Below are 12,665 nucleotides of genomic sequence, written 5' to 3'. Positions count from 1 at the left end.
GTTGTTCAATGTTCGTGCACACACACAACAATAAGTTTTGAGAGACTATTCTAATACAAAGAAGTTGTAATAATGATCAATTTCACCTTTCAACTTGTTAAAAATACAGCAGCAAAATACATAACGATTAGAAAATGGAGATACATATAACTCTTCAGTAGCTGATGGTACCTTCAAGCAGAAGTTTAGCGCCATAAAGAACTACACCTGGACCAAAGTGTGGAAACACACACACATACATACACATGCATTTCATGTCATATGATATAATTCTTTGGCTGTTACCTACACAGAGATTAAAAAAAACAAAATCTGTCCAAAGCATGTTACAGAACATTATATAAGATTGGAGAAGACATCCACCCTGTTTGTGGTCATTGGTCTCTACTCTCACTTTTGTCCTTCAAGCTGTTCTGTCCAGCCATGCTGGGAGAAAGCTGAGCCTCGCAGCCCTGGGGAGGGAAACTGGAAAAATGCCCCTTACTGAACACTGTATATGCCTCCTTGCTTTCTGTACCTTCGCCAGAAAAGTCAGGGATCAGAGCTTTACACTGCTCAGGCTTTGCCATCAACCTCACTTGATAATTCATCCACAAATCATTTCCAAAGTAACTACCAGAGTTATTGAAAGCAGCATGTTTTAAGGGGTTCTTAACAAACAACATTGCAAGTTGTATGCAGCCTTGAGCTTTTATTGCTTTTAAGCAGGCTTTTCATGAAAAATATTATTCTTTCAAGAGCAATTGCATCACCACTTTATTTCAAATCCTCAGAGATTACAAAGGAAAACGCTTCATTTTCCATGGTGCTGACTTGACAGACGTCAACATTTATCAGCTATTACAACTATAGATTTCAAAACACAGATGGACATGAACAAAAAAGTGCTACTTTCTTTTTATAAAGGGGGCTGATACTGCAAGACCACTCTCCAGTGGCAGACTGTGATTTGGGTGACCTTGCAAGAAGAACCACCCCCTAGCTTTTAGCAAAGCTGGAGCCGAGCAAGTGGAGCTACGGACTCGCTGCTCCAGCTGGCTGGTAGAGTGAGATGCAGCGGGAGTGGCTGGGAAATGGGTAGAGCTGTTCAAAAGCAGCTCCCTGGTTGTGCACATGTACCCCGATCCATGCCTCTAGTGAGGGGGAAGGTAGAACGTAGTTGATATAAACAAGTATGGTCTGACTTCAGTAGCCAAGGGGCTAGTTTGGGATCCTCTGCTGGTTGCTCCAACCTTGCTTTTCAGCAGCACCAACCCCAAATTTCTGTGCCTGACTCAAGCAGCCACCAGAAGCCTGCTGAACACATTTCGGCTGCACTCAGCTCCCCATATCCGTATGCTAAAAAATAATAGTTGCTGGACAGAAGCACCCTGAAGGGTGGGTCTGAACTTCAAGTCTGTCAATTGGCCTTTTTATTCCTCCCACTCATGGAACAAAGGGGATTTGAGGGGGTAGAAGTGCAGCTCACAAGTATGTCTTGAGTCATCCTGCTGTCTCTTTGCTTGCATTTGAACCTATCGTGAATGTGCAGGCTTTTATACTTAATGAGCCACAGCTACATTGCTGGATCCAAACCGTTTACATGACACCAGTATCAGTAAACTCATCAGCATGGGAGAAAAAAGCATCAACATGAGCTGCACATAGATGCGAAGCTTTTCTGCAGAAGTTATCCGGTCAAGAACAATGCAATACGGTCCAGAGCATTGTATTAGCTGATTTCCTACCCAAGCCTTGCATAGTTATTTTTATATCACTTTCCTGTGAGCTTTGCAAAGCTTAAAGCTATCCTTGTTTTAATGCAGTGGTGAAAATTAAAGAAAGTTACCGGTACCAGCTTCCTTTTAATTTAACAAGCCTGGATCATTGGTTAGTAATACCACTTCTCTTTCTGGGAGTGACAGGTGACCGTGGTTATTGAATGCAGCAAGAATGGACTCCTGACAGCTCGTGAGCTCGTGCTGCGTATCAATATCATCAAATACTTTTATCGGTGATTAACAGCAGTTTGCTCACTTTCATATAGGTCACTCTTAGGCTTAAAACGTGTTCCCAGATAAAACAGAGGAAACCATTTGTACGGACCGAAGCTAAAGCCCAAGGAGCGGCACGGCAACAGCTTGTAATGATGGATGCATTACTCGATGGCGGCGACAGTTGGGCAGTTTGGCGAGTATGAGCCAAGTGACGCTGCGGCGTAACGGACGGCTGGGGCTGGACACGGCCACCGCGGTAGGCAGCGGCGACAGCCCCTTCTTCCCCCCTTCTCTTCCACCCACTCCCTACGGCTGGGAAGAGGGCTGCAGCTCCGGCCTGGCGCGCAACCGCCTCCGCGTCTCGTTCCTGCGGCCCGCCGTTGCGGTGCCACAAAGCCTTTGCTCCTACCAATGTCAGTCACGCGTGAGGCCGCAGTGACAGCGGCGAAGGGGGGACGGGACACCCGCTGGCCGGCGATTTCAGATGAATGGGGGAAACCAAACTCCCCCGGCGGCTCCGCACAGCTGAGGGGGAGCGCGGCTGGAAGTGCCGACCCCTCTCGCTGCCCCGCGGCACCCACCCCGAGGCCCGAGGCCCGAGGCCCGAGACCCGAGACCCGAGCCTGAGGCCGGAGCCCGAGGCCCGAGACCCGACACCCAAGCCCGAGGCCGGAGCCTGAGGCCCGAGACCCGAGCCCGCGGCCGGAGCCCGAGGCCCGAGGCCCGAGACCCGAGCCCGAGGCCGGAGCCCGAGGCCCGAGACCCGAGCCCGCGGCCGGAGCCCGAGGCCCGAGACCCGAGACCCGAGCCCGAGGCCCGAGACCCAAGACCCGAGACCCGAGCCCGAGGCCGGAGCCCGAGGCCTGAGACCCGAGCCCGCGGCCGGAGCCCGAGGCCCGAGACCCGAGACCCGAGCCCGAGGCCCGAGACCCGAGACCCGATACCCGAGCCCGAGGCCGGAGCCCGAGGCCCGAGACCCGATCCCGCGTCTCCCGGCCGCGCCTGCTCCCGGTCCCGGCCGCGGCCCGCGGGGCGTGTCGCGGGCAGCCCCGCTCCGCCCCAGGCCGGCGCGGCCGGGAGGGGCAGGGCCGGGGCCGGGGCCGGGGCCGGGCCGGGCCGGGCCGGGAGGCGCGGAGCGGGCGGCAGCGCCATGGGGCTGGAGACGGAGAAGGCGGACACCCGCATCTTCATGGACGACGACAACTTCCCTCCGAGCGGCGGCCCCGCGCTGCCGGAGGCGGAGAAGTGCGCGGAGGACGAGCTGGACCGCGACCCCCACGGGCTGAACGCCCACCTGCAGGTGCCGCGGGGCGGCCGGGGGCCGGGGCCGGGGCCGGGGGTCGGCGGGCGGGCCGGGCCCCCCCACCCCCCCGCCAACCCCCGGCGGGGCGGCGGGCGGGGGTCCCCGGCGGGGTCCCCGGGTGCCGGCTCCGGCCAACGGCAGAGCGTCCCTCTCGTTGCAGCTGGGGTTCGAGGACGTGATCGCGGAGCCCGAGCTAACCCACTCCTTCGACAAAGTGTGGGTGTGCAGCCACGCTCTCTTCGAGCTCAGCAAGTACCTGCTCTACAAGCTGCTGACGCTGGTCCTTGCCGTACCGCTGGCCCTGGCCGTGGGCATCGTCTTCGCGGTGCTCAGCTGCCTGCACATCTGGTAAGGGCGCTCGGCTGCCCGTGGGCTCTGCAGGCAGCTCGGCAGGACTCTCCTCCTGTAGCACCGCTGCCTAGCCGTCGGCCGCCGTCAGACCGACTGGCATTATCTGCTTTATTTGCGAAGGGAGAGAAAGGAAAACGATGTTTTCTCTCTGGTTCGGTTCCCTGCCTTGCTTTTGCCGCGTCTGTGTAAGCTCCGTGGGGCAGAGAGCCTGTTTTACCATGGGTATGCGCAACGCGTTCCAGCCTCGGTTGGCTTCAGGAGTAATAGTAATGATACCTTGGGGTTTTTTAAACCGGTTGTTAAGTTGTTAAAACGTGTATTTGAAATGAAAGACTGGGCAGAAGTATTACTTACACCCGGCACCTTCTCAGTACGGTTCCCTCTTTCATTTTTTCCCTCGCAGACTGAAGAAAGCTTTTGAGGGCCCAGCTCTCTCTTTCTTTGCTACTGCCACAAAATCTACTGTCACTGCCTTGCATCTGGTACATCAGCATCTCTAGGTGCAGTGCCCCAAAGCACTTCCACCTAAGCAAAGAACCCCTGCTGAGCTTAGGAAAGCTGCCTCTGGTCATGGCCCAGGTTCAAAGGCAAATACAGTAGCCCTCCAAGTCACAGCAAACCTGGTGTACTTTAAACAGAATATACTGGCAAAATATCAGGGAAGAGTACCTTGAGACCAGAAAGGCAGATGACTGTAGAGAAGGAAGAAAGGCAGGGACAAGAATGAGGTTGAGGAAAGCACTGAGAATCCAGCAGACTCCAGAGGAAGGGGAGGATGCAGATTGTCAACGTCATCCTGCAAACCAGGATTTTCCGTATCCATGGGTTTTGGGCAAAGTCTCATTTGACTTGGGTAACACTGGAATCATGAAGTTGTTAAGGAAAACAAAATACAATCCAGAAACTGGGAAACAAACTCAAAGCGACAGGAATACATTGGTTATCTGAACCTGCGGCTGCAATCTTGTGGGTGCAGATTTCAGTTTTTGAAAGTGGAAAGGAAGTTGGGGTTGATGACATTGTCATGAGCCACTTCGAAAACTGATTAACCTGAATTTTGAAGCATAGAGTTTGCGTAATATCCAAAGGTGTTGCAATGTAGTTTAGAGCTGCCCACCTGCTACTTCTCTGGTCCCCAAATTATTATGAACAGTGTATAGTGTGCCCAGTCTTGTAGGTCTGTCAGCTGTTGCTGTGCTGTAGTGTACCGTGTGACTGCAAAAGGGTACGGAGAGCATATAGATATCCAGTAGTGGAATAGCTATGGAATAATTCATCAATGCCGAATTTATTAAGACTGTACTAATAAGGTTTCGTGCTTCAGAATGATCTTGTATCTGGATTTCACAGCCTTGGTACATAGACATGACTTTGACTGAACCAGGACTCAGAGGTCAGTTTCTATTTATGCAAGTAGTCCCTAGTGACTCTCTCAGGAACTGTGGGTTCTCAGTACATCTGAAATAGGACTGTCTTAATGTGGCATTTCACTTGAAAAGTTTCCCTTGACTTTCTGTGAACACACTTGCTACCCCAACAGCTACATTTCTTTCCCTACGTTCATTGTCACTACAGACTTGATCTTTCTTTTTGATCTTCTTTGCACCTGGGATGGGTGTGAAAGAATCAGTAGCGCTGTCTGCACCCCCTTGGACCCCATCCAGTGCTACATCCAAAGCGAGCACTGTCTCATCTTCCCATAACCACAAGCTGGATTTGTTCCAATGGAAAGGTGGAACACACTGAGACTAAGTTAGTTGCTCTGCAGCTCTCCATTTTCCAGATCTCATGGGAGTAAGGAGTTCAAAGTTTCTGCGTTCGAGAGGGTAGTGCAGGAGCACTGCAGGTATAGGGACCATAAACGCATGGTACTGGCTCCCATGTAGCCCCATTGGGTCTGAAAAAATAGTAACACCTTGTTTTGTAGGTGAGAGGAAGGGAATTCCATTATAACTCTGCCTTCAGCTGTTGAAACGTCATGGGAAAACCCTGGGCACACCCTCCCACATGGCTGCCTGCAGGAGGGCTTATCAGAATCTCTGTGCCTCACTTTCATCATCCAAGCCAGTGAGATGATGATGTTGATCTGTCGTAGGGGAGCCTTTCCTGAGGCTAAATTCGAAGGTGTTTCAACAACTTTTCAAAGCGCTCAGGCACAGAGCTCTGCTGATTGTCACACGTGTTGTTGCAGTTTTGTCAGCATGCTAAATATCCACAAAAGTCTGGCTCAGCATTTCTCATGCATCAAGGACACCTCATGAGTTGCCCCCCCTCATACCTGATAGTAAATATTGTCTTCCACCAGCAAAAAGGTTGCTAAAGAAGGAAGCAAATATGTGAGACTTCATGGAAAGCAAAAAGAAAGCTGAGTAAAAAATATGTAATAACAGACTTTAATTTTCATTTTTAACTATGAAGATGGAGGATATTCTGTTCCTGCTCTCAAACTGGCTGCTTGAGCCAGAATCCAGTTTTATACTACCTGCTAAAAGATACTGATGGGCTGACACTGCGCCAGCTAGCGAGTTGGTAACCTACATACAAGCCAGTTCAAGGAAAGCTCTTTCTCCACATTTCTTCTGCTTTACGGATGGCTGTCATTCTCACCACAGACTATACATGGCAGAATCTGTCAGACTGAGTTTTAACATCTTTCTGTGAATATTAGCAAGCTTTTAAACATGTCCTTAGATTGAGGCTGTTAAGGTTACTCATTTTTGAACGTAAGCAGAACGCTGCTGGTTTTCCAGGCAGCACATGCAAAATCATGATATATATTACAGATCGGGGACTGATTCTTGTTCCAAGCCACATTTGCCACCTCTTGGAAATTAACACTTGAATCTCACATACGATTTGTTGTGGTCTTGCCTGAATTGTGTTCTGGTATGTTGCATATTTATGCTAAGAATCAGTGGTTCATTTGAGGACCCATAACTTGAGTCTTGGATCTGAGATGGGCGCTGAAGCACAAGGACTCAGCCAGCTTTATGCTCCTGTCATCAGGTGGAGCAGTAGGTACTCAGAACTCCTCTCGGCTTGAGCTTCCATTCCCAGTGCTAAGATGTAGCCAGGGACTTATACGCAGGGAAGTAGAGATGGTCACTCATCGCCTCTTACCTCTTTCTCCACAACTCCATTTACATAACTTACTGCTGTCATACTCAACCCCAAAACCATCTCCCTACTGGCTGTATGAAATCCAAAGGAATTACAGTACAGCTATGCCATGAAGACCCACCTTATGATCTGGTGTTGCCTTGATCCCTCTGCGTTCATGTCCAGTATATATCCCTTGCCTTTGGAAGAGGAAGTAGGTGGATGTTGTCTTGCTTCTGTTTTAGTTTTTTCTTTTCCAGTCTACCCAGGTCCTGGGATATGTAAGTTTTGGTTTTAATCCACTTCATATACTATGTATGGGTCCTGGAAGGCTTTAGTGGTTATCTCTTGCCTCACTCCTAAATATCCCAAGCGTTAATGGGACTCAACAAGAAGCTCTGCAACTGCTAGGTAATATTTAGCTGTCTGTTCACAATGCTTGCTTGTATTCTAGAGCCATGCAAGACTTTTTCATTCAAAATCATGATGTAGTACATGAGCATAGTTGGAATTAGGTAATTTAACCACCGAATGGTGTAGCATTTGAAAAATAGCATTAAGACATGTCTGAGGTTCCCTTTGGAAAAATTTTACAGGATAAGATGTCATTCTTCACTTTGAGGAAGGAATCTGAATTAGTAGTGAATGACTACTCCAACCACATTGCCCAACTCTGTGAAAAGTTGAGCTGCTTTGAACTGAAAATACCCTTACCGGTACAAATTAAATTGTGCTCTGCCATTTCCAACACGTGTTTGGTTCTTCACAATGTTCCTCAGGGATTAGCAGAAGAAAAGTAATGTGAGCAAAAGTGACAAATGTTGATGGGTATAATTTTGTAGATGTCCTAACTTGAACAGAAAGAAGGATAGGATAAGATGGGAAAAAAATGGGGTAATTTGCTCTTTTCAGTTCAACCGTTCCCAAAAGAGGTGATTCCTTCTACTTAGTGAAAAGATGGGTATTTTATGATATATATATACATAACAAATTTCAGTGAGAGGTCATATAGGTAGTTGAAATACCTTGGCTATGCTTCAGCTTAGATGCCAAATTCAACGGATTTCTTCCCATACCATGTGGTAGCACTAGTAGCACTAGTAGTACCAATATTGCAGTAAATGTTGATATCCTTGAGATATGCCAACTTTACTTCCACTGTTAGACCTTACTCAAGCAAGCAGTCACCATCTCTGTGAACGAAGTGCAGACTGGGGTAAGCCCACAGCACCGGGAGTAAAGGATGTATATGTTAATGTTTATTTGACAGGTCACAAAAACAAATACACAGGTTCTAGTGGCACTTGGTTATTTATTTATTAACTGTTCCTGGTCACTCCACGGAAGGCACGTTGCACCCTCTGATGATTTAGAAATGCCGCACGGTAGGATAACACAGAACAGGATGCATGCTTGTATACGTGTAGATACGTATGTAGACACTCTCACATACTTTAAAAGTTTGAAAATACCTTTTACTGGCTCTCTTGGGTGAAAAGGATTTTCTTCTCTGAGGAAAGGTGTTTGAGTAATTGTTGTCTAAGTAGACTGACTTTTATTTTAAAATTGAAAGTTATTTACATTAATTAGCTTTGGTTGCTAGCATGTTTCACATATCCTCCTACGGAGTTAGCCTACATTGTTTTCAGCGTGCATTTACCATAGAATTGGATACCAAGTGTTAAAAGATTATAAAATATTACCAAAACATTTTGATGTTTATTGTGTTTAACATTATCAAAAGAGGTTGAGTTCTGGTACTGTGTGAATGCCTTCTACAACAGTTGCAAGTAGTATGATCACTGCTTTTCCAGCCTTCCCTAATGACATCCTGGTGATTCACTACATCTTTTTGTGAAACTTCTGCATAGTGCGGTATTTGTTTAGTTTGTATTTTGTGTGATCCTGTCGACAAAGGGTCCAATAGAAATGTCGGCTTTCCTGCTTCTCTGCAATTCAGTTAGATTTAAAAAAAATGCAGGCCAAATTAATTTTAGATGGCAGCAAAGGAGCAGTGACATAGCCTTTATAAACCAACTGAAATGGAAAAGGGGTGAAGTCAACACAAGCTGAGTAGCCATTTCTGGTGTTTTCCCTGTGTTGCTTGGAGAAATACCATTTTTCCCCCCCGTTGCATTACTGATGTTTAGCAACTGTATTCTAACATGTGAAGCCCTAATTTTATTCTCTAGAAATTATCTATTCTATATGCAGTGATACTATAGGTGGTTATAAAACACATGGTTTACTGAGTTCAGTTTAAAACTAGATACGCATTATTCCAGTAACACTCACAGTTCTATATGGTGTGTATATTACTAGCTGTTTCAGCAGAGACAAAAGAAGAGAAGGTTTGAGAAAAACTATTCTTGTTTAAATCCATCTGGGTTAGCTTAGAGTGCAGCATAGACATACTAGTATATGGTGTGCATTGTATGATAAGAGCTGAGAATCTGGTTAGACAAACACTGAAAAGAACTCATTTTAACTCCTTACCTTCCTAAGCTTCAGCTTTTTTTAAATGTACAATGGTTTTTTTTTCTACTTTGCTATTCTGAGCAGTAGTCATTGGAAATACATGATACTTACATATTTTTCAGACTTATGATGAAATAGTAAATTAAATATTTCCTGTCATTCCAACCAAAGTCAATGAGAGATCTGCAAAGGAATTATGTGGATGCAAGACTGGGATCTTAAATTTTGAATGCAATAGCAAACTAGAACAGAGTTTATCATCTTTATCAAGAGAATCTATAGCATTTTCTACCTAATTTAGGAAATAAATGTGTTATATATGGCACAGAGATTCTCAAAACCTTGCTGTAGTACAGCTTCAGTATTACATAAATTATTTATACATTTAATTTGTCTGCACCCAAATAAGAACATCCAGCTTAGTGAAATGACATGGGGTTTGGGCCAGTACATGATTAAAACAGAGGAATAACTTAAAAGAGTGTGGTCAGTTATCATGTCTCCACTGGCCCTGGTGCGCTGCCCATATGTGCACTTCTGGTTCGCCTCCGTTCTTAGTGTGCTTGGCTTAAGCCACCGCTAATGACATTGCTTTGGAACTGGGACATATGGAGAGCATCCCCAGATGGTTACTAGTGCTCAGGAGATGAAAGCGCAGTACTTTCAAGTATGCACCCTGAGTGGATAAAAAGATCTTTCCCCTGACCAGGAGTTTTGACCTCATTCTACCTTAGTTTCTCACGCAAACCCAAAAAATTTTACAGGATCAGCAAGTCGCCATTTTTCTGAAGTTCGGTGTGTCTCTGCGCTATAGTAATCCAATGTAACTGAATATTGCTTTACTGTTTCTGTTTTATTGCAGCAACTTGTAACAGCAAAGTTAGGTTGTTAGGAATGAGACACCAAGGGCGATGTGCATGCGTGCGGTGCATTTGTGCATGTGAGAGAGAGGGGGATAAAAGAAACACCCAAAGAGACGGCAGAGCAAGAACAGATCGTAAAGAGCGCTGTTCCCCGTCGATCAAACCGGGGAACGTGGCGTTTCTGTCAAGCCTCGAAGACCCACATTCAGATACGACCACAGCGCACATGAGTCCTTAGGGGACGACCCCGTTCTTCAGCCGCAGCGCGGTGGCAGCAGGGTTGCAGCGTATCACGTACAGCAGCGTGTCCAGCAGCAGGGAGAGGACAGCAAAAGTTCACCCCTGTAAAAGGCATGTCCCAAAATTAGCTCAGCATTCCCAGTTAGGAAGCAGAGACATGGTGAAAAGAGAGCTGGCGTCTCCTCTGCCGTGTTGCACGCAGGTGATCCTGGCCAGAGGACCACATGCATCATGGTGCTTCTGCTTGTGCCGCTGTGTCGTGGTTTAACCCCAGCCGGCAGCTCAGCCCCACGCAGCCGCTCGCTCACTCCCCTCCGCTGGGATGGGGGAGAGAATCGGAAGGGTAAAAGTGAGAAAACTCAGGAGTTGAGATAAAGGCACTTGAATAGGTAAAGCAAAGCAAACCAAGGGATTCATTCCCCACTTCCCCTGGGCAGGCAGGAGTTCAGCCACCCCCAGGACAGCAGGGCTCCATCACGCCCAACGGGGACTGGGGAAGACAAACGCCATCGCTCCCAACGTCCCCCCGTCCTTCTCCTTCCCCCAGCTCGAGATGGGGAGCGTGACGTCCTACGGTCTGGGATCTCCCTCGGGTCGGTCGGGGTCGGCTGTCCCGGCTGTGTGTCCCCCCAACCCCTTGTGCCCCCCCAGGCTCCTCGCTGGTGGGGTGGGGGGAGAAGCAGAACAGCCCTTGGCTCTGGGTGAGCGCTGCTCAGCCGTGACGGAAACCTCCCGGGGTTATCGACACGGTTTCCAGCACAAATCCAAGACAGCCCCATACCAGCTACAATGAAGAAAATTAACTCTACCCCAGCCAAAACCAGCCCAAGGTGTGAGGCTGTGAGCAAACAAAATTGATGGAGAATGAGCATGAGAGTATAAAATCAACTTGTTTAGAGAATTAGAGTTGTGCAGTCACTTCCTCTTCCATAAGATCTCACACTTGTATTTGGTTATCCTGATTTCCCTGTGCTATAGTAGCAGCAATCTTCAGTTCTTCCATTTTCTCTTTTACAGGATCGTGGTGCCTTTCGTGAAAACCTGTCTCATGGTCTTGCCTTCAGTGCAAACTATATGGAAGAGCCTGACAGATGTTTTCGTCGTACCATTCTTTCAGAGCCTAGGCCGATGCTTTGCCATGGTTAACATACGCCTGGACCAAGAGTAAACGTCAGGGATGCGACATTGCTGTAATTGTAGCTGGTGTTATACCTCTTTGCTAACCTAACATACAAGCACTTACCATTCATTCCAAACTGTTAAATTACAATGGCTGGTTTAAGTGGGAACATGCTATTTTTTCTAAAACTCATTTATTTTCAGGGAGATCGGTTTAAGAACAAGTAGGCAGTTTTCATAGCTCACTATTTTAACAACAGAGTGAATGCGGAGTATGTTGGCAACACTTTATTTTAATGGTACGTCAATTGCTAGATTACGGGAGAATTTGCGTTGAGGTTTAATAGCCACCATGGTGATAATGATTGGCGTTATTACTATAAATATTTAAATAGGCTGTGATAACCTCGATGAAACTGCTAGGGTTTCCCATTGACTTTACTGCAAGTCCACCAGTGATCATTTTTGGCCCTCAATATGCAGAATGTCAACTCAGTCCTTTATTATCAGCAGTTAAAATGAATGTGACTCATTGCATAAGCATACAGAGAAAGGCACGGTTGTGTAATTCTCCTACACTGGGGGGGAAAGCTCCCTAGAAGTTTATCCCTTAAAATAAGGTGTTACCTAATGATTTGGAACATCAGCTAATATGTATATTTTATTTAATGAGAGGTTAACTTTGCTGTATATTTTGTACCTTTGTAAATGGCACTTGATTGGTTTTCTTTGAAGCATTATTTCTATAGTATTTGAATTTTAACCAACTTATTAAGCAGCAAGAGTGAGACACTGCAAAAAATGACTTCAGATAACTAAAATTTCCATTTCTAAATGATGTAGATTTTTAAGTGTTGCTGTGCAATTCTAGTATATTCATTACACGTGGTTGCGTGTAAAAGCAAAGATCGTAAGTGTTTTCATACAAGACTATGCAAAAGAATTGGAAATATCTGTTTATGAGGAATGGTTTTTTATTAAAAATGGGGTGTAGTAAATGCAACCCTGCCTATTTCTGTGTATTATCTGTGTGAACATTGTGATATTTAAAACGATAGACACTATGCTGGCACTTTAACTACATAGCAAGCTCTTATAGAAGGCAAGTGAGTGTAATTGGTATCCTTGTCTAATTCTCCTCACCTAGTGACTTGACTCTCCATGCTGCTTATTTGCTACTTTAAAGCCTAACCCATAAAAAAATGCTTCTTCCTTCTGCACCTAATATGGGTTTGT

General features: G+C 46.6%; 1 protein-coding gene across 1 annotated transcript; it reads left to right on the top strand.

Annotated features, from left to right (window-relative positions):
• Positions 1–3,067: 3,067 nt before the first annotated feature.
• On the top strand, positions 3,068–12,441 carry CAV2 (caveolin 2). The gene is made up of 3 exons (XM_049814212.1): positions 3,068–3,276; positions 3,440–3,627; positions 11,328–12,441. The coding sequence occupies exons 1-3, from the start codon at positions 3,127–3,129 to the stop codon at positions 11,476–11,478; spliced, it is 489 nt and encodes a 162-aa protein (XP_049670169.1). The 5' UTR covers positions 3,068–3,126; the 3' UTR covers positions 11,479–12,441.
• The last annotated feature ends 224 nt before the right edge of the window (positions 12,442–12,665 follow it).

Source organism: Accipiter gentilis, chromosome 11 (genome assembly GCF_929443795.1).
Source record: "Accipiter gentilis chromosome 11, bAccGen1.1, whole genome shotgun sequence".
NCBI classification, from domain to species: Eukaryota; Metazoa; Chordata; class Aves; order Accipitriformes; family Accipitridae; genus Astur; species Astur gentilis.
This window is presented reverse-complemented; position numbering and strand designations above follow the sequence as displayed.

Coding starts and splice junctions, on each gene's coding strand:
- CAV2 (XM_049814212.1), top strand. CDS start 3,127: ATGGGGCTGGAGACGGAGAAGGCGGACACCCGCATCTTCATGGACGAC. Junction 3,277..3,439: donor GGCTGAACGCCCACCTGCAG/GTGCCGCGGGGC, acceptor CTCTCGTTGCAG/CTGGGGTTCGAGGACGTGAT. Junction 3,628..11,327: donor CTCAGCTGCCTGCACATCTG/GTAAGGGCGCTC, acceptor TCTCTTTTACAG/GATCGTGGTGCCTTTCGTGA.